This window comes from Cyprinus carpio, chromosome A4, assembly GCF_018340385.1.
Source record: "Cyprinus carpio isolate SPL01 chromosome A4, ASM1834038v1, whole genome shotgun sequence".
NCBI lineage: Eukaryota > Metazoa > Chordata > Actinopteri > Cypriniformes > Cyprinidae > Cyprinus > Cyprinus carpio.
Genome location: NC_056575.1, coordinates 27,528,817 through 27,552,172, shown reverse-complemented (window position 1 = coordinate 27,552,172; position 23,356 = coordinate 27,528,817). Strand labels below are relative to the sequence as shown.

At 38.0% G+C, this 23,356-nt stretch overlaps 1 protein-coding gene across 1 annotated transcript; it reads left to right on the top strand.

The window, feature by feature from the left end:
* Nucleotides 1-19,784: 19,784 nt before the first annotated feature.
* Nucleotides 19,785-21,925, top strand: LOC109075557 (E3 ubiquitin/ISG15 ligase TRIM25-like). Its single transcript, XM_042749567.1, has 4 exons — nucleotides 19,785-20,383; nucleotides 20,562-20,648; nucleotides 20,729-20,929; nucleotides 21,013-21,925. The coding sequence occupies exons 1-4, from the start codon at nucleotides 19,814-19,816 to the stop codon at nucleotides 21,196-21,198; spliced, it is 1,044 nt and encodes a 347-aa protein (XP_042605501.1). The 5' UTR covers nucleotides 19,785-19,813; the 3' UTR covers nucleotides 21,199-21,925.
* Nucleotides 21,926-23,356: the final 1,431 nt, after the last annotated feature.

Here is a 23,356-nt window from a genome sequence, read left to right as displayed (position 1 = left end):
AGGAATGCTAAGCATCAAGGTTGAGAGGAGGAGACCTATTTTTAATATTGAGAATTGTGGCAATTGTCAATCTAGACCAGCAGTGGCAAATGTTGGTCCTGGAGAGCCCCAGCCCTACAGTGTTTTGCTTCAACCATAATCGAACACATCTGATCAGCTTAATCAAGCTCAAAAGAGTTACTACAAATCTAAAGGCAGGTGAGTTTAAATTAGGCTGAAACACACCAGGCAGGACTGTGGCTCTCCAGGACCAGAGTTTGTTACCCCTGATCTAGACTGGATGCAAGTTTATTAAATCATTAAAATTTCAATGAACTGATGTCAAATTACAAACCTATAGGACTCCTATAAACAATTTAGTACTACATGGATATTGGCCAAAAAAATTAATAAATAAATAAATCACATTGAAACAAAATGCAACATGTAAACCTAAATTAACTATTTTTATAAAAATCATAAACCCATGTAAAGGTTTATAAGATCCTTTCTAAAAACTTTATGTACAGAACATGACAATGACTTCTAACCCACTACAGATTACTTTATATAGACTTTTTGAACGCAAGTATTTGACTTTTGTAACCATTATTAGGTGAATTTAACACAAAGGTGTTTTTTGTCTTCCCCTTCTCTTGTTCTCCATTTACAGGTTGACAGTGAAGGGCAAGGTGATTCAACTGCAAAGCCATGGAACACAATTTTGTCACGACCAGCACTTTTCTCCAGAACACATACTACACAATTGCAGATAAACTCTAGCACTCGATTTGACCGTATGGTGTGACTGCAAAATTCCCAACGACGTGCTGGTCCGAGATCTCAAATGGTTTCCATAACGCACCTTCAAAGATTAACTGCTGTAACTACAACCAAAGACCACTAACTTCCACTAACGAGCTTGTGCCAAATCCCATTCATCCTGTAAACACCACCCCCCACTGTCCACCGCAGACATATTTGGTCAACATACACCTAATTCATATCGTCCCAGGCAACACAAGATCCCAACATGCCCTTGTTCCGCTTCAGAGTGAATTGCCAAAAATGGAGAACGTTCTACCATCCTCTTCATCACCACATCACACATGGAACTAGCAACCGTCCAAACCACCAAAGGGGTACAGACCCTGAACACGAGAACCAGAGCATCGAGTCCACTTGGAAACATCACACACAACGCCACTACCGAACCACATTATAGAGCTATACGTGCACTGCCCCTGTCAACTATCCATAGACCAAAACAACCAACACACTTCATTCCAACAAGACAAAGACCCGTTCCATACAGACAACCGAAATCACAATCACAACACGACCTATGGACTCTGCCTCAAGCCTCTATTCAACCGATCTAGATAACCGAATGGCTTACGCCTTCCCTCCCTTCCACCCCTCTACATCAACAGCAACCACTTCATCTCATCCGGCATCCATACCCACCCACGAGAATTACCAACACTAGGGAAGGTCTTCATCATAAAATTGGGTCTCTACACGGTTTTTTGCCTAAGTTTTTAAGCATTTTAATCAAATATTTTATTTTGTGTTGAACTTTCTCTTCAGCAACTAAAAACCAGAACCAGTTTCCAACCAAAAACTCACCACCGTGAGTAGATTAGCCCACTTCAATACTCCAAACGTCTGCTGTGCACTTTCTGGGAAGTGTGTTGCCTCGCTCCTGTAATTTGTTCTTCTTTTTTTCTTGTATTATATAACTTTTTCTGTTGCATGTACTCCTGACCTCGGTCATGTCTATTTTAATTGTCTCAAGTTGTTGTGTAACAATAAAATTTAATCCGTTGCGCCAACAAACACCAACTAAATCATTTAGAATAAACATCACTGACCATATTCACAGTTGTGTTTGTAAAACGTTATATCACCAAAGAAAAAGAAAATAAAACTGATAAAAAATAAGTCAATAAATATACGTGGATGATTAACAGCTAGTATATTATTTTAAACTTCAAAATCTCACAGATAGGTCCCCATTTGGCTTCAAATCTTTTTTGTGAGCCAGAGCTTACCAAAATGTCATTGTTTCCATTTGGATAATATAACGCAATCTCGTTTAACCAATCTTTAAAACAAAGCGCTTGTGAAAGTTTTCCCAATTGATGGAGTATTAACCTTTTTGGCTGCGATAAGCCTACCATTAGAGCGTGCTGAGATGAGTGTCGGGATAGTATCCATACCTCAGAATAGCTGAAAATCGCCAGACGGTGGTCAGTTTGAATGTTAATTCTGTAGTGCGCTTGAAAACATTCCAAAAATGTTAGATTAGACCAAAAATCATACAGAATAGGGCAAAACCAAAATAAATGTGTCAATGTCCCTCCGCCCATCTTGGACCTATCACACTGAGGAGAATTGAGGGAAATATTTTGTTCAATCTAGTGTTTGGAGTAAATGAATATGCGTTGGCAAATTTAACTGGGAACTGGATTAATTTATATCTTGAATTTACCGCAACAGCTCTTTGTCTTTTCTCGAACAGGCCGTCTTCCCAGATCTCATCAGACACGTTGTCATTCCACGTCAGTAGACCAGGCTATTTTAAAGGTGTTTGAAAAGGCAGGAACAAAACGAGATAAACAAATGTCCTAGCTTCAGGATTAGAAGAATAAAAGTTCAATGAAATAATATGGTTTTCAGGTTTATTTATAAAGGTGGAATATTTTTCTTAACTATAATTTTAATTTGCAATAACGGAGAAGTGAGACTGTGTGAGGAGTACAAATGTATTTTTAAGTTGCAAAATGGAAACGCAAGATTGAAGTCCCTTTTTATCCCCCCCCCCCTATTAGTAAGGATCTCCTATCCAGCGATAAACCTTTTTTTTTCTCCATCCTGAAAAAGCTCCATCAATCAGAGAAGGCTTCAAAACGGAGGATTGCATGATATTGGTGTATTGATTGGACGTTTTGGTATTGATAACAATTTTTGAATCTGATTCAACAATCTTCAAAAGAATTTCCTTCTCAACACAAACTTAATGCTGCCTAATTGACAGATAGATTTACCTCTGTACTAGAGAAGAACTCCTGAGAGAAGACTCTCTGTGGCTGACAAAGCCTCTGCAACGACCCATAGAGGAGAAGTCCGTCAGTTAACTCTCTAGAAGACCCCTCATCTTGCCTGAAATTGAGAAGCCCTGGCTTTACTGCCCAGTAAATGAATGATTAACAATTGGGAAGCCCAAGGCCCTCCACATCTGAGTATTTTGCAAGTGGCTTATTGCTATGCGAGGTTTTTTACAGTTTTCCATACAAATGAAAGAATAACTGAATCAAGTTTGCTTAAAAAAGGTTGCAGGCAAATAAATAGGGAGTTTTGAAAACGATATAGAAACTTAGGAAGAGTACCCATCTTTTATCACATTTCCACTGCCACGCATTAGTGATAAACTAAGCATTGAAAACTGCTGCCCTTTAAGTGTTATTAAGTTGTCTAAAAAGTTAATTTAAACAACTGTTTAGGGTTCTTTGGAATTTCCAGGCCGAGATATGTAAAGCTGATCATCCACTATTTTAAATGGTATACTGCTTCAGAAAGATATCACTTAATTTATTCGTTAGGGCATAACCTTCACTTTTACTCTAATTTATTGACAGTATCCTGAAAGTTTACTAAAAGTGTCCCATGTAATCTGAAATTTCGGACAGGAAACCACAGGATCTGCCAGACACATAAAGATCCATCTGCACATAAACTTATCAGACTTTCAGCATTGCTCAAATGAGATACCATGGATATGTGGGATGGGTTCTAATTCCTACAGCTATTGCCTCGAGTGCAATGTTAAAAAAGTAAGGTGATAGAGGAAATCACCTTGTCCGCACACACCCGGTTCAGTTCAAAAGAGCTGGATCTAATACCCATTGTCAAAGACACACGATGAGGACTGATGAAGTACACAATTTTGATCCAGTTGTAAATTTGTTGCCAAATCCAAACTGTTTCAAAACCTCAAACATATATGGGCCACTCAATCTGATCGAAGGCTTTTTGGGTGTCCCTAGTGACATAACTGGCTGCAGAATTGTTGGCTAGACTAACGATCTGCATATAAAATTTAAGACGAGGCGGACATTTACAATGAAAACCGTTCCTGAACTAAACCCAGTTTGGTCAGGATGGATAATCGTTGAGATGTTGTTGTGCTAATCTGGAAGCCAGTATTTTAGTAAAACTTTTTTGATCAAAATTTAAGAGGGCAATGGGTCCTATACATTGGCTGGATCTGTCTCCGGTTTTCCCCTTTTTCAGAACTACACAAATTATTTGCTTCATACAAAGATTCAGGAAGTTTTTTTTCCTATGAACTTGAAATCCTGTAGCATTCTCAGCATATAAGGGGTCAATCCTCCTACTAAAAGGTTTTAAAAAATTTGGCATCCAAACCCATCCGGGCCAGCAGCTTTCCCAGATGGAAAAGCATTGAATTTGCCTTTATAAATCTTCAACGGAGAGTTCAGATTCTAGGTCAGACCGAGAGAATTCACTAAGTTTTTGGAAGACTGTCACGGATCATAAATTCGCCGTCTCTCTCTCTCACTCTCTCTTGTCTGGTTTGTGTTGATGTGTGGTGTGGGTGGAGCCACTGATTACTGGCGGTATCAGCACACCGATCCAGCATTGATCAGCACGCCAGCTGCAGATGATTAGCGCGTCTTTTAAGCTGTGGTGTCCCAAACTTAAGTGCATGGACTCCGAAGTGTGCATTTGAAAGTGCGAATGCGTCACAGTGCGCGATGAAGGGTGTCCCAAACTGAAGTGTGTGGACTCCGAAGTGCGGATGTGAAGTGCGATTGGCGTCACAGCATCACGACGTAAGCTGTCCCAAAGTCAGAATGCGCACTTTTTTTTTTTTTTTTTTTTTTAAACACTTTACAAGAACAAATTGGAATACAATTTACATTCAAAAACATCAATTTTGAAAGGGCTTAAAGTTTATTACAAAAAACAAACAAACAATAATAAAAAAAAAACATTCATTTTTATCTGTGTTAATATACAGATTAAGACAGGGGATGAACAAAATGTTATAATAAATTATATTTATCAAATAAATCTAACAGGATTCCAGCTTTTTTATTTTTTTGTGTTTCGATAAAGTTTTTTAAATATTGTCCTCATAAATTCTTAAAGTACTATAAACCTAGGGGGTGATTAAAGAATCTACATTTATGAATAAAGTTCTTCTTCGCTAACAAAGTAAGACATTAATCAACAAACCTTTTTTGCCATCTTCTTCCATAGTTCCATATTTTATATCTAGAAAGGACAGGTTCAGTTTAACCACATTTCTCTCTTTTAACCATAATTGCATTTTGTCCCAAGACACTGAGACTTTATTTACAAGCAAATATGCTCTGTTCTCATCTGTTCTGAGATGAGTTTACAAAATTTACATAAATATCAAATTAAATCTAACCCTTAGAAACTCTCCAGATGGGTAAAAATCATATAAAATTTTAAAGTTAGTTTCTTTAATTTTTGGTTGAACTGCAATTTCAAGTATGAGGTTCGAATATGCTCAAGCATTTTTTTTGTCACAAGAAAATGTCCAAATATTTCTTAAGACCTGTAGGGAAACATAACTTATTTAAGACTTGCCGAATATAAACATTGTACATTTCTTACTTTTAAATTTAGTTTGCCCTACTTATAGTGCCGGATAAGATTGGTGTAAATTGACTATCTAATAATAAGCCTGTCATATATTTTTAATTCCAGATGGGATGGCAGAGATTACTGTGAAAAACTGTTTTGGATGGCACGCAAAACCATGTTTAAAAAGTAAAAGCATTGTAATCCAACACCTCTCCAGCATCATTAAAGAGATCCTTTAACGACCAATATTTCTACAAACCAATCCTCATAAAACAATGATTTATTTCTGTGTAGAATATATTTATTATTCCATATCAATGAATTGTGTGGTGTAAAGTTATGAGAGTGTGCTAAATTTCCAATATGTAAAACTTGTTGATGAAAGTAGACAATTTCAGCGGAAGTTTAGAGATTTCGAAATCACACTTAAGTAAGAATTCAATTCACCCAACTTCTTAAATAATGCTTGGAATTTTAAAACCAAAAACTCTTTGAATTGTATACAAAAAGCTTGCAACCATTTTAACTTCAGCATGCCATTCATTTGTTCAAAATCAATTATGTTTAAACCCACCCAGGTCATAAGATTTAACTATATCAATTTTGCTTAATAAAATGAGTCTTATTCTTCCAAATAAATTATACAAGGAACGATTAATTAATTTGGAAACATATGAAGAAGGGGCTAAAGCATTGTTGGATAGATGACCCTTGACAGGAACTCAGCTTTAGACAACAATACTCTACCAAAAATAGAGAGGTCTCTTTGTAACCAATTGTTTAGGATGGTTTTGGCCTTTTTTTAATTTTTCTAAAAAATTTATTTCCATGCATTCCTCCGAATTTCTTGTAATTATAATCCCTAAATACTTAGTGGAATTTTTAACAGGAATATTAAAGATAGAAGTGTGATCACAATTATGAATGGGCATAAGCTCACATTTGGACATATTTAAATGGAGTCCTGACGCTTTAGAAAATAAATCAACTAGAGAAATAGAAAGTGAAATTTGATTTGCATCTTGTAAAAAAAGAGTGGTATCGTCTGCTAACTGACTAATACCAATAGTCATATTAAATACCTTCAATTTGTTCACACTTGAATCATGAATAATTAAACGAGCCAACAGATCTGTTGCAATAATAAACAAAAGAGGGGAAAGGGGACACCCGTTGTCTTAACCCCCCAGCCAATCATAAACCTTTAAGATGTACCAAATGGAAGAGATATTGAACTATTTATATCCCTGTAGATCATCCTTATAACTTTTACAAACTTGTCACCAAAACCAAAAGACTGAAGACCATGAAATAAAAAAGGGTGCTCTAACATATCAAAAGCTTTTTTGAAGTCCAAAAATAAAATAAATCCATCATCTTTTATCCCACTCACTATAATCCAACAATCCATAATCAATCTTATATTATTATGAATGGAACGACCCAACAAAAATCCTGATTGAGATTCACTAATTACCTTATTTATACCTTTTTTAAGTCTGTTGGCAAAAATGTGTGCAAAATCTTTATAATCTGTATTTAACAAAGTTATCGGACGCAGGTTATGTATGTATCTAGAGTCTTTATCGGGTTTAGGTACTAACGTAATCAGCCCTTGTCTCTGTGTAGAGCTTAATGTGCCTTCTTCGATAGACTGTAGAAAAGCTTTAAATAATAGTTCTTTTAAATCATTCCAAAAAAATCTATAAAAGTTAGAGGTTATCCCATCAGGACCGGGTGATTTATTTAATTTGAGGTTTTTCACAGCTAAATCCATTTCCTCTATTTTGCAAATCTTCATCAAAAAGATTTTTAAATTCGCTATCAGTATGAGGAATAAACTGTTGTATTCTTTCAAAAAACAACTTACAATCTTCTTGAGAAAAAATTGGGTGAATACAGATCCTTATAGAACTTGAATATCTCATTACTTATTAATCTAGGGTCAGAAATTTCTGTTTTGTCAATTATGAATAACAATATAGCATTTTTGGCTTGCCTTCTTTTTTTCAAGTCTGTAAAAATATGTAGTACTCCTCTCTCCCTCTTCAGTCCATCTACTGTAGCTCTTGACCTAATATACGCTCCTTCTGCTTTTCTAATATATATATTGTCCAATTTTGTTTGTAATATTAAAATATTATTTTTTTCCTCTTCAGATAAAACCTCTTTACTACAATGTTTATTTATTTGTTGAATAAGAGTATATTCATCTTTCCTTTTAACCTTTGCTAACATTTTACTATAATTAATGGAAAAGTTCTCTGATTTTAAAATTTAAGATATTCCCATCCATTTACATGAGAGGAAAGTGTTGTATCATTTGTAATTTTTATCTTATTACAAAACCTTCATTAAAACAGTAAATCTGCATTAAATTTCCAATTATCTTTATTCCTTGAAATTTCCGATATTGGTTTAAATGAGATATACATACTTACAATGGTCTGTCAGCGGAGCGGCTGAGATGGAACATTCCTTCACATAAGTGATCAATTGATTTGACACAAGCCAAAAGTCGATTCTAGATTTACTTGAAGAACTGGAGTTCATCCATGTATATTGTTTGCGAGAAGGATTCAAATGTCCTCCATACATCTAACAGACTTAATTTTGCACATAGCTGAGAAATCAGTGCATTAGGTTGTTGAGTAGTATATTTGGATGGGTATCGATCAATAACCTCAATACAATACAATATTAAAATCGCCACCCAAAATAATATTATCAGTTGGATATAAAGTTCTTAACTCTACAATAATATCTAAAAGCTCTGAGAACAAGCGCTGATTAAGTGTCATACTGTTATACTCGTATATATTAATTCAAATAAAAAAGATCTTTTCAATATTTAACACGAGCGCCCACACAATGCCCATTCAAATCAACATGAGTTGTAATTATTTTCCAGGAGATTTGTTAAACAAAATCGCTACTCCGCCTCCATTGAACGGGTCGTTCCATGACTATTTTTTTTCTCCCCCATTGATTACACCCAAATATAACATCATTCAAACTGGATGTGTCTCTTGAAGAAAGATAAACTGCCTGCGAGCCCCGATTTTTACAGGAATAGGAACATAGCTTTTCTTTTAACTAAATTTTGTAATCCCCTGACATTAAGTGAAGTGATCAAAAACGGTATTTTAACAGAAAACATACAAGATCAACACACAAAAAACTACAAGCTAAATAAAAAACACAAATTGGAAAATAAACAAGTAGTTACAAGTTTTCTTGTTTGGATGTTTCTAGAAGCACTAACACATACCTCACTGCCCGGTCTCTCTCAAACGTAACATATCTCATGACAGATACACTCGAGTGATAATACAGCGAGAAATCGACTAGGTAACACTAATTTGTCTCCCTTCGATATAACCATGTGCACCTCTGCAGAAAGCTCTTTTTTCCCTTCTTTTTCCGAGCTTTTTTCTATTTGAGGCCATAGCGCAGTCCTCCTTTGTCAGGTCTTCCACAAATCTTACTCCTCGATCTTTGCACACTGAAGAGTTCTTTGTCACTTTCCAGATCTCCTCTCTATATTTTCTCATTGTGAACTGTACAATCGTTTATCTCTGTTTTCCATGTTCTTTTTTGCCAACGCGATGCACAGAGTCAATGACATCCTCCAAACTTGCAATCCAGATGTGGAGCTATCTCACCGATGAGGTCCGCAAACCTCTCTACGGGGATCTTCGTCAGATTTCTCCTGCAGGCCGTTTATACGGAGATTCCATCTTCCTCTTGTAACGCTCCAATTCCACCATTCTGTTCCTCAATTCGGTTGCAGTTTTTATTCAGTGTCGCAATTTCTTTGTTTATTTCTGCATTTTCTCTTTTTACAGTCTTTTATCTCCGCTGCATTAAACTCAACTGTCTTCGAAATTTCTGCTATCGTGACACTATTTTTCCACATCTGATCCATTAAAACTTCCATCTTACGGTCTTGAGTGTCAAAACGTGCCGTGAGAGCATTGATGGCTTGTAACAAGCCCACATTGGAGATCTCTTCCTCGTCAGATTTCAACTTCTTCATCTCGCTACCTTTCATCGGAGTGATATGAGAACAATCACGACCGTTTTCTCAGATTTCTCATTACCCTTTTCCATGTTTGGTGAAGCGGGACTCCGCATTTTACCCTGATCATATCTCCCGCCAGTGGAATAAAAATTTTCAGCGGTTTCACGTTCTGTCGTGACTTCTGCATTATAAAATTTAAGATGCTGTCTTTATAAGCTTTACATAAAGAAAACGAGTGCCTGTACTAGAGCAATAACAGTAATCAAAACAAAAATCGGAGATTGCACGAGCCGTGTCAAGGTAAAACGTGCGCCTAGCCCGCCATTCGCCCGGAAGTCCAAGTGTGTGGACTCCGAAGTGCGGATGTGAAGTGCACACGCAAGTGATTCTGGGATATGGTAGGGTGCGAAGTGTCCATAAGATGTACACTTCATTTTCATGGGAAATGAAGGGCGCATTTGAAGTCGCTTTCAAAATTCGTCAGCCTTCGTCGTGCCGCGGTGACGCATTCGCACTTCAAATGTGGTCTTCTGAGTGCGCATTCTGACTTTGGGACAGCTTACGCGTCGTGACGCTGTGACGCAATCGCACTTCACATCCGCACTTCGGAGTCCACACACTTCAGTTTGGGACACCCTTCGTCGCACCACTGTGACGCATTTACACTTCAAATGCGCACCCCGGAGTCCATGCACTTAAGTTTGGGACACAGCTAAAGTGTGCAGAGCGGGCCGTAGCCATCTTGGCCGCGCGTCACCGCGCGACTCTCCTGGATAATCGAAAATGGCCAAAAAGGCGGGAGCTGGTTGCTGAAGCCACGCCCACCTAGCTTGACGGCATTCTCAACAGCGGCAATCCACCTGTCACTCAAGTCGCCACGCCCTTAATTATGCAGAACTTTAAGGCTTAATATAATTTAAACGGATGAGTTATAAAAAAATTCACCCCCCTCACAGTTGTCATGAAGGGCAAAATTAGCAATATAGACCAAAATCATTTTTTGGCACCAGCCTGTAAAACATGTTTTTTTTCTGCTGTAAATTTGGGCATTTTAACATGGAGAGTCTATGGGACTGACTCCCTTTTGCAGCCAGCCTCAAGCGGCCAGTCCATGAATTGCAGTTTTAGCCACTTCCTTGTTGGCCTCACGAGAGAGAGTGGGAGGTTGCCGCTCGGATCCGCACCCGAGTTCGATTGCTCCCCCTTCCCCCTTGTCCCCACTGGACTGTGTTCATATTATTTTATATGGGTCCGAACCGCAATTCGTTTGCGTCATCAAGCCAGCAGCTGTTTACCCCGTTGCTTAGTAACAACGGCGCAGCAGAAGGCGGCAAATGCATTGCTCTCTGCACTTTTATATATTTATGTTTTTGAACTGTTCGTTTTGTTTACAAAGCTTCGGTACATAACGGCACTTACGTCTGTCTTATGAATGTACTGCAAATGTTCTAAAGAACGCTGAAGGCGAACAGAAATGAGATACAGATCTCTGTTTGCAGCACATCAGTCACGCTCATCAGGAAAGTGAGCGAAACACACACAAACATGCATTCTTTATCAAATAATACGTCATTAATAGCGGTTCACACTAGTGATTTGGTACGATTGCTTTCACATCAGCAGTGAACCGTACCGGAGTTCACATGAACCGTACCCCAGACCACCCTTTTTAAGCGGACTCAGGTACGGTTCGCGGGTTAATACCCGAGTTCAGAAGACAGTGTTCACATCATCCAAACGAACCGAACTCTGACATCAATCGAACCCGGGTGCGCACCAAAAGTGCTAGTGTGAAAGCACCCTGAGTTTATGGTTACGACTATGATACTCATGCATTCATTTCATTTAAAGGATCTAAATGTAAACAATAAGTTTGCCTTACGGCCTGAAGTCAACTTAAACGATTCAGACCTGCTGTCACTTCCCAACTGAATGATTTGGTCTTAAAACAAAAGGCCTATATTTACAATTGTCTTGATTTTAAAACAAAACGTTAACAACCAATTATGAAAATGACAGATTTGTAATATCAAATCAAACTGTTAAGTGATTAGGTGTGTAACATTGTGAATTGTACACCTTAACAACTGTTTTTCTTTTTACCCATAGGCTCAGCATTCAGAAATGATCCACCTGATCTTTCCCGTAAGAGCAGATGGCCATTTGTACATTTAATGTGCCTGGCTTCTGAAAACATCTGCTCCCAGCTATTTTCAACTGTACAAAACCGCTCGTTTTGCTGCTTAAAATTGCAACTGTTGTGTCTTACCATATGATTTTAATGTATTATCTTAATTATGAACACTGTAAGTGTTTGTCTTGAAGATTCAGTAGATAGAGTATGACGCCACACTACTCTTTTCACTCTAATTACTTAAAAAAATAAACAAGCAAAAACCAAATCTTGATTCCTTTTCTGAAGAGTAAGTAACAGTGTATCTATTTTTATTTCAGGTGACACGATGAAGCCGAGGGCATGGTGGCTGTCATTGGAGGGTCAAGTGGTCATGGGACCTCACCTTGATGTCACAACTGGTCTGGATGCCATTTTTGCCAGCTACTACAATTTAAATTTGATGTATGCTGAAGATGCCTCTTGCACTCTGGAATTTATCAAAAGGTGACGTCTACATTAATATTGTACTTGAGGGCTAGTTTTTCATTTGTTGGGTTAAACAAGGAATGTTTGTTGTGTTTTTGTGAGCCCTGCAGGAGCACAGCAGCTAAAGGGTGACATCCCTCTTCTCCCCTTCTAACAAGTTGTGTGTCTGTTCCGGAGACCGGAGAGGAAGCTGTTTTTAAGAGGATGGAGCTCTTGTCTGGTCAAATCACACACCTCTACTGTGTTGCAGGACTGTTCTGGTTAATATCACCTTGTTCTGTCATCTTCTCGATCTGTACTGCAACAGCAATGACTCACTAAAGGTAGTGACTGGGAACTAACACCTTTTTGTAAATTATTTATTCATGCGTTTACACAACAGTTTTTGAATACTTTGTATTCAACAAAGACGCCTGAAAAAGCAGATTCTCGCTCACCATAGACTGATGCTGATCAATTCGTCTTCACTTGCCTTGTTCCAGACAGCCATATCTTTTTTTAAATATTCACAAATCAGAATAAGAAATGCAAACAAATGAGAAGAGCATTCTGTGTGTTGCCTCTTGGCTTTGTCGTTTACTTGCTTCGTCACTTCAGTTTTTTTTCTCATGCACTGGTTCGCGAGCTGAACAGCAAATCAGAATGATCAGATGGCTCGACTGATCGATGAGCTATGAAAGGCAGACAAGGACCAACTTCAGCCGACGGTACGGGACACACTGAGAAAACTTAGTTGGTCGACGAACAAAAACTGCCCGACGGTCGACCGTCAGCTTGGTGTGTTCCAGGCTTTTAAGATGTCAGTTTTACTTACATTCTAAATCAAACATCTTAAAGGGGTCATATGATGCTGCTAAAAAGAACATTATTTTGTGTATTTGGTGTAATGAAATGTGTTTGTGGTTTAAGGTTAAAAAAACACATTATTTTCCACATACTGAACATTATTGTTTCTCCTCTATGCCCTGCCTTCTGAAATGCGTACATTTTTACAAAGCTCATCGCTCTGAAAAGCGAGGTGTTCTCTGATTGGCCAGCTATCCAGTGCGTTGTGATTGGCCAAATGCCTCAAGCGCATGACGGAGATGTTACACCCCTTAACATACTGTGATGCTGTCTCCCAGCAGGAGGAGACAAAACCAATAAAACCCATCACAAACGAGGCATTATGTGACTGGTCACATGAGCAGCGCAGAACTTACTGCTCCTCTGTGAATATATCGCCATCTGAATCCATGAGTTTTATCACTGAGGTGATATGTAAATTTATTTTTACAGACGTCCACATTAACTATTACCGAAACAATTACTGTCTGAATCAGGCTATACTCTCTCTCATGTTATTCCAAACCTTTATGTTTTTCTTTCTTCCATGAAAAAAAAAAGGGAAATGTTTTGTCTATTGTAATAAAAGGCAATGGAAAACAAATCAAGCTCTATTTTGCTCACCGTTGACGTGCATTATATATGGACAATTTCTTTTGTAACATTGAAAGAAGAAAGTCATACAGGTTTGGAACAACATATGTGTCATGGATTCACCAGGCTCTCCCCTCACACACACACACTCTCACACTCTCACGCTCTCACACACACACACTCACACTCACTCACTCACTCACTCACTCACTCACTCTCTCTCACTCTCTCTCTCTCTCTCTCACACACACACACACAGCACTCTCTCTCTCTCTCTCTCTTTCTCTCTCTCTCTCTCTCTCTCTCTCTCTCTCTCTCACACACACACACAATCTCTCTCACATGATTATTTTATTTGGAATGACAAATACTGATTAAAACAACACAGCATCCAAATATTCACAAAGAGCCTATTATGTTTCACCTGACAATACAGACAACGCTAATAGTCGCAACCACATTAATAAGTAGACTATGGATATAAAGATGACATCGTCTTCTCCAGACATGCAGACTGCCTATGATTGCTGACACGGAACAATATCTGGCTGTTTGCTTAGAGATCTTTTTACTCAGTCCAGCAATCTGCAAGCCTCTGACACATAATCTGTGCACATGTCCCAAGCTACCAAAAATAAGAGTAATCAGTTTGATCCTGTAACCACACACTGCCAAAACATTGGTTAATGACTGATACTTCAACATTTTCTCAGAAAAACACAAGTCCATGTAAAGATCAAAACAACAGCCCACTTCCAAAATCAGAATGTTCTTAGAAAGTTCATCGATGACCACGATGTCTGGAGTGTTTGGGTATTCCCTGAGAACACTTCTAAGAGAGTTTATATTATTATCATTCAGGTTTAAAAACCAACTAGTTTTAACAGTTTTGTTTGTATGTATTGCACTTTGTCCAGATACTTGAGCAGTTCTTGAGCCGTTATGTTTACGATGCGATCATGACGCGCAATGTAAAGTCCTTTAAACGCGGAGCATTCCGTTCAGTATGTGCGCTGTGGATTCCATTACCTTATCGCTGTGTAGTAAACAGAATGGTTCATGATGTTTTGCGAACCACAAAGAGAGGTTGTATTTAGTCGGGAGAGTTTGCAGCCGAGCTTTAATAACAAATTTTAGGATATCTTTGTTAACGGCTGAATTTTGTAATGCAGAGTGTGAGACTGTATGATCCGCGCTCTGCAGGCATGCAAGTTTACCTTGAAGGCGCAGGTTAACCCAGTAATCGCGCTGTTGTGCTTGAAAGTATTGGAGGATTTCATACCTGCACGTCCGGCTGTTCAACCTCTCACTGCTTCCAGTGTGATGTATAGACGCATACACATTTGGATCCATAATCTGCCCCTGACTGATATTCACCTGCTCCCCGCCAGTATGTGCCCAGTTCAGCTGTATATTGTTATTGCTGCACAAATCATTCAGATCGGGCCAATCCGAACGTACTCCGAATCCCGTAGCTCTGGTATCCAGCTTTCCACTGGGTTTCTTCCGGAAACCGAGGAAGCCTGGTTCTCCGTCTGCAGCATAGGGGAAGCTTGCGTTTGTTCAGATCCAGCAGCAGTGAGCGCCGGGCAACTTCGCGAACTGTAGGGTCATCGTTATTCAACATATGCAGTAGATGCTTTACTCTAGTCGCTGTATAAATCCATTCAATGTTAGGGATCCCCAGTCCCCCTTCCGATTTATTCATAAAAATAATACTTCTTGTTGTGTGTGTGTTAAGACTTAACCATTTTCTTACCAGCTGCACGGTCTTATTGTTCAGCTCCGTCAGATATTTTTTAGCAATGTGGACGTTTGCAAACAGATGATGAATCTTGGAAAGAGCTATATCTCGAACGGCCTGGAGTTTCATACAGGTCGGTAGGGGACACTGGTCTATCAAGTCTAGTCTGCTGGTGTATTCTTTGCAGATGCTCATCAATCAGCCCTGCATTAAAACATTAATGTTGAGTTTTATTATTTTTGTGAGTTGTACTCTGTTCACACATTGGATTATTTTATTTATTACAGTTTTTTTCTTCTGAAAAGTGAAAAGGTAATACAAATTGTATTTGACTGTTCTGATTTACAGCAGTGAATAAATCCCACAAAAGATAATAAGGCATTACTTTTTATTGCTGATTTTAAAGCTTACTGAACTTTAAATGATCTACAGTTCTACATATAAATACACAACATAAGATTGGCCCCTCTGAATTAATTGTGGCCCCTCTTGTGCCCCCCAGTTGAAAAAATACTAGAATTGCCCCTGTGTCCATATTATAATATAGTGTATATTGATTTGCTTATCAGTCGATTGTGTTTTAATTGACTGCTTTAATGCTGTTTACTGACTGTATTGTGCAGTCAACATTTAGAGATACACTGTCATTTATTTCATTCATTTGTTTTACAGACCAGGACTAAACACTTGTCAGAGGATGCCATTGACTGCCTGGCAATCAAAATAAATGGAAGTTCAAAGAAGATAAACTTCCTCCAGTGCTTCATTCTCTAATTGACAAAACCAGTGAAGTTCAGTTTATGTTGGAGGTTCTTCCCCACGCTTGTGTTTGCTGAGATGTTGATCTCTTCATTCTCTGTTATATGAAATAAAAACTAATTTCTTTCTTTGATCTGAGAAGAATCTAATAGATGTAAGAGTCTTATTCTGTGTCTGTTTCATTAGATGTACTGAAACAAGCTCTCAATAGCTTCTTGTTTTGAGTGTTTTCTCTGTATGCTGGAAATTCTTGGAAGTGCTTGAATTTAATACACAATAGGTTCAAAGACTGAAAAGTGCACTTAAATCAGCGGCTGGTCCATCAAATAGCACAGAGCCCTCATGCTGACATGAGATGGTACTTCAGACCAGTACAGGCCTTTGCTTTGCTTCTGTTTTCATCTGAAAAGATCCTCGCAACAGAAGGAGCCTCCGCTTCCGCTCGAAAAAGAGCCCACCCCCGCCATCACGCCATGCACACATTATTTCTGAAATTAAACAGAGAAAGGCATTTAAACAAAAAAAATGCCATTGTATACTTGTTTTTAATATTTATAACATAATATAATTATGCAAAACCAGAGTGTGGTTTGCTGAACATTAACATGATTGCAAATGTGATATTGGTTTTACACAACAGTTCAACAAAAGAGAGGCTAATATTAGGTGACTGACATTTTAGACTATTTAGAATATTGTCTGTTTTTGTTTCGGCAAAAAAAAAAAATAGTTGCAAACAAAGTCTGATAAACAGGTCTCTGCGCTCCAGCATGCTGCAGGAAAGACTGTCCACACTGGAGAAGGAAAAACTCCTCAGAGGTTTAGCATGAGTCCGTCATCAGAAAGCCAAGTTCTAAACCTCAGAATCGGAGCAAGTGTTACATTGTTCCTCTTGATGTAGGCCATTTGTATTGATATTTAATTACTAATAATTATTAAATGCGTGCCTTATCTAATCCATTTGTATTGCCGTCCACGGTGCTATGAGGAGCTGAGAGAGTGACGAAGACTAAAGGCTGTTTTTGGTCATGATTGTTGAAGTAGCATTTAGCAAATACTGATGAAGAGAGTTTTTTCTGCAGGATCATCAATGTTATTTTGTATTTGGATGGACAACATGGACACTTAACACAGATACCGGTGTGAAAATAATGACATTGCGTGCAAGTCTGTAATGTTGCTCTTCTTCAGGAATTGCTCCGTTATTAAACACAATTTTAATAAAGAAGAATTAAGATGAACACAGACTGATAGCCTCAGAAGAATAAATATCACTCATTTCTGTGAAACACACTCCAGATAGTCTTTGTTCATCATGATGATGTATGTTTAGGAATCTTCTCCAAATCATCTCGAATCATCTTCAGTGTTTCTTGTTTCTCTTGAGTAAAATCAGCAGGAACACATCAGAAGATCATGCCATGTAATGGATTTTTCTGTCTTCTCCTCATAATAGTTCAGCTAATTATTATTTTTTTTACCCCTATGAATATAATTTGTATTTCTCAGTTAATTTATTAACCCTAATTTACAAGCACAGCATGCATGAAATATTATTTTTATACCACCCAACAGCTTCTGTATCATCTGTCTGTATGTTTTCAATGTGAATCATAACCAAATGTCTTATTTATAATTGTGTGTGATAAGTTGTAAATGATGAAAGCTTAAATACATCGTCGTTACCCTTTAAAATCTACACAACATCGTCTGGCAGTGACCTTTTATCTCTGAGATCATGTTTTTATACGAATGATTACATGTGAATGATACATGATTGTTGATATATTTCAAAAATACCTATAAAGTAATAATAAATAAAATGGATGGAAAACTGGTCTTTGTGGGTACTTTGGGTGTCTTGTTCATCATATGTAGACCTATTTTCATATAAAAGCAACAGAATGTAAAAGACATCAGTTTATTAGTAAGAGCTCATGAGCGTGAATCTCGTCTCATCTGTCTGTGATCTTGTGTCTGATGCACTGATCTGAGATGCTGCTGTGACTGTGTACAATGTCAGTCATATTACTTCAGATTGTTTGATTACATCGCATATGGCATGAGTCATGTATGATATTTCCTTTTGCTATGCAATTCATTTGATTGTTGGTTCGAAATAGCCTTCAAATGGATGTGGTTTCAATATGTTTTCATGGATGCAGCTTTGTGATGCTCCTGTGATTCAGCTGTATATTTCTTATTGAGTTTATATATTCCCCAAATGCAGTCTTGTGCAATGAAAGGGGTATTTTTTCTGAACACTATATGTTTAACTGTTTAATTGATTATAGGGCTACTCAGTATTTTCCTTTCTTTATATTTAGCTATGTGCGATCCCAAGCATATTTATGTTTTGTCAAAACATGAAACTAAGAGAGAGAGATCTGCCATAAAGTTATTTGTCAGTTTGCTTTTAAAAATGAGTCTGAAATAATACAGTCTGCTATGTGTAAAGAACTGAGAACATCATATGCAGATAAATGTAAACATTTCTAGAAGAATATATATGGAAGTATTCATTTAAGTGGATTCCCTGCAGAGAAACCATTAAGAAACAATTTTGGATAATCAGGGTAATGACTGGGTACAATATATTTCACAGTAATATTGTAAATGATAGCATCACTGTACTGTGGTAATGTGACAGACTAAAACCAATGTTACTGATTTACTACTGTCACTTTATCTACTGAGAAACAGATACCAATGTAATTTTTATTTTTTTGGACATAATAGAGAGAAAACATCCCTGTTGTCATACATGCTTCATTGATTCATCATCATCATCATCATCTTGTCAGATCTGAGGTAACTATAACTCACTACTTGATTTCTCATTTGATACCTTTTTACTCTTACTGACTTGATTCTGTTTTTTTGTGTCAAACAGCATTAGGCTGAGCTCAATCATGAGTCTGGCCAACCAAAAGAAATAAACAGCAAAAGGCTGAGTCTGGCTTGAGTTTGGTCTGCTAGAAAAATAAAATAATCGGCTGAGATCTGGGTTGCCTCCCAGTTTGCCTACTTCCACTACGCCCTAAATGAATGTACTCTTTTGTGAAGAAAAAGTACAGAGTTTTGAGTGTGTAGTAGAAGAGTACGCAAGCTTTGGGACAAACTATCACATCATACATTTGCGTCTTTAACAGAGCGCTCTGTAGCATATAGTTACACACACCCTGTCACTGTAAACTGGCCTGTCAATCATCTTCTCACAGTTAACATCCTCCGCAATTTCTTTTCCTAGCGTACTGGAGAGAAAAGAAGTAACACTGATCTAAACACTGATTATTAGTTGCTCAGACTAGTATTGATGTAGAATTCATCAGAAATGCACACCTGTCAATAATGAAATACAAACAAGTTTCAGTGTCCCTACACACACGAAACCAGAGCTGCATTTCTGCTCAGACATCACGTTTTAAATAATATGAATGCCATGTGAATATTGGACATGTTGTCTGCGTCACGTCAAGTCACTCAATCAAGTCAAAACGATTGGTCACACGATTGGTCACCTGCTATAATCCTTCCCCAGTGAGCAAATAAAAGGAGCACTGAATAGTGCGCTTACAATCAGCAGCTGTGTTTTCTCTCTCTCTCTCTCTGTCTGTCTGTGTGTGTGCTCATACAGAGTGAAATGGCAGAAGCCAGTATTTCAGTGGATCAGGACCAGCTCAGCTGTTCAGTGTGTCTGGATCTGATGAAGGATCCAGTGACCATTTCCTGTGGACACACTTTCTGTATGAGATGCATCTCAGGATGCTGGGACGAGGAGGACTGGAAGAGAATCTACAGCTGCCCTCAGTGCAGACAGACCTTCAGTCCAAGACCAGATTTGTGTAAATATGTGGCGTTTGCCAAAACTGTGGAGAAACTGAAGAAGACGAGGCTCCAAGCTGCTGGATCTGGAGATGTTCAGTGCGACTCCTGCTCTGAAATTAAACAGAGAGCAGTGAAATCTTGTCTGGAGTGTCGTATCTGTTTCTGTCAAATTAATCTTGAACAGCACGAGAATCTCTTCAGAGGTCAAAAACACAATCTGATGGACACAACTGAACGCCTGCAGGAGCTGATCTGGCCTCAACATGATGAACTACTGGACATGTACTGCTGTACTGACCAGAGCTGTATCTGTATGATGTGTTTGGTGGAGGAACACAACAATCACGTCACTGTATCAGCTGCAGCGGCGCGGACAGAGAAACAGGTGAAGTCCTGCTCTATACTGACAGTTAATGCTGTTCTCTCCTCATTTCTTGTGTGATTCTTCTCTCAATCAGAGAAACTGATGTAATCAGTGCTTTGAGAGAAAATAGAAAAAGGTCTTACCAACCCCAAACATTTTAATGGTAGTGTGGATTTAATCAGAATTGTGTTTCATGCAGCGTCATCTGGAGAAGAAGCAGAGAGAGATTATCCAGCAGAAAGAGAAAGAGCTTCAGGAGCTGAGAACGGCTGTGGCGTCTCATAAGGTGAGTTTGGAGAAGAAGAAAGGTTTGAGACTGCTCCAGTGCTGGAGCTCTTTGTGATCGTGATGTGTTTCCTATAACAGCGCTCTGCACAGACAGCAGTGGAGGACAGTGAGAGGGTCTTCACTCAACTCATCTGCTCCGTTGAGAAATGTCACTCTGAGGTGAAGCAGCTGATCAGAGATCAGGAAAGAGCTGTAATGAATCAAGCTGAAGAGCAGCTGGAGAGACTGAAGGAGATGATTGAGCTTTCAGAAACACCGGATCATGTTCATTTCCTCCAGGTAACAGATCTCCTCAAACACTGAGGACTTTAACAAGCTTGTGTGATTACAGAGAGTTTGTGTGTTTGTCTTTGTGTCTGTAGAGTGTGCCATCTGTCTTTCAGTGTCTTTCTGGATCTACAGAAGGCTTCACTGTCAGTTCTCATCAGACTTTTGATGCTGTAGTGAACTTAGTCTCTCAGCTCAGAGACAACCTGCAGTTCTGCAAAGAAGAGAGCGAAGAGATAACTAAACCAGATAAACAGAATCTTTCTCATAAATCAGTTTAGCAGCTTTCATTAACTATAAGGTAGTTTAAAGTTGTAGTTTTATTTGATTTTCTTTTAATGTGAGATTCAGATGTTTTGGTGTCTGTAGTGAAAAGCTCCCGCTCCTGAATATCACACCAGAAAGCGTTCCTACAGTGTAAGTTACTGTGAGTAATTAACACATACTGTATGTGAAATACTGTCTCATGGGAGAGTTTGTTTTTCATGAATTAAATAATAGTTGCATCTGTAACAATGAAAAACTGCATCAGTGATGTCACTTTACAGTATTGGAAAAACAAATTGGGACTTTAATAAGTTTTGTGCGTACAGATATTTTGCAACAGCATTTTGAATTCTTGTTGTTGTGATTCATCTATATTCATGTCTTGTGCTACAGGAAACATGCATCATATACAGTAGTTTAGACACAGATACGGGAGATATTTTGAACAGTATATGTGCGCATGTCATTCAGATGGAGAATGCATTTATTTTAACAAATGCTATTCATTTTGATAGAACATATGTGGATTGAAATGAAATTTAGGTTTCATATTTCACACTTCTAACACACGTAATCTTATTTTAACAGTTACAAGTAACTGAAAAAGGTTTAGCCTTTAGCAGACAGAAAACAATAAATCAGTGACACGTCACTATGTTCACAGGAGGTAAATACTGCTACCTGTTAAATCATTAGTTTATACTTTATTTTTCACACAGTATTTAGCATAGACTTGAATGAAATTCTTCTTTATTTCGTTATGAAGGTTTCAATTGATGATTTTACCAATTAGAGATTTACCAGTCCAACTTTATAATTATAAAATAAAAGCTAATGTGTTATATTAATGATGAAGAACGATGCACATTACCTTCATCAGATTACCGTCTGTTGACTCTGGATCCAAACTCAGTGAATAATAGGCTTTGTCCGTCTGAAGCCATAGATTAGGAGTGTTTGTGGATCACAGCGCAGCGTCTCAGACACAATGAGTCCAGACCACATTCACTCAGCCGCTCTGAGCTGTGTTTGGAGGAAATAAACACTCAGAGCTGAAACTGTGTCGTCTAACCAGTTAATCATACACAGATTCTGCTCAGTTATATTGTTATATCACATGATGAATCAGTAACGGTAAGATATCTGTATGGGACTTAATGTTTTCACTTTTAATAAATGTTTACTAATCACAGATGTATTAAGATGTATTAATGTGGCATAAGAGTTGTAAATGAATGATAAAAAATGTGTGAAATGTAGTCTTTTTATTGAAATTTGATGTAACTTGTTTGACTGTCGAACGTGTCATTTAAATCTCCCAATAAAACATACAGTGGCAAGAATAAGTTTGTGCATTTAATTATTTAATTCCTTACATATATAGTTATTTTCTGGACACTCAAAGCACTTTACATAGAAAGCTCCTCAACCACCAGCCCTTTGAAAATATCTTCTGCACTGATTCATCTTAAAATGTGGTCAGACCTTCATTTCACTTACAGTTCTAGACAAACACTATATGACTAAACTACTAACACAAACAGCTGTACGAACAGTTGAGACTAACAGAACAAACACAGCTGAACTGAATCTCTTCATTAAGGTAACCATGGCAACTAAGGAGCGACGGGAAAAGAACAAAGGGAAATGGCATGGAAGACAATGAAACTAAAAACTGAATCTAAACCAGAGACAGACTTAAAACTAAAACAGAATAAAAAAAAACAGAATATGACAATAATATATTTAATACAACATACCATTTCTGCTCAAAATTTAACCCACTCGAAATGAAAAGCAATGCTACAGTAAAAGTCTCTGCAGGGAACCACTTAAATGAATACTTCCATATACAATATAATTACATATAATTAGAATATCATTAAAGTCGATTTTAGTTGGGGCTACTTTTGCCTGAATTACTGCAGCAATGCGGCGTGGCATGGAGTCGATCAGTCTGTGGCACTGCTCAGGTGTTATGAGAGCCCAGGTTGCTCTGATAGTGGCCTTCAGCTCTTCTGCATTCTTGAGTCTGGCATATCGCATCTTCCTCTTCACAATACCCCATAGATTTTCTATGAGGTTAAGGTCAGGCGAGTTTGCTGGCCAATTATGGTCCTTAAACCAGGTACTGGTAGCTTTGGCACTGTGTGCAGGTGAAATCTACATCTC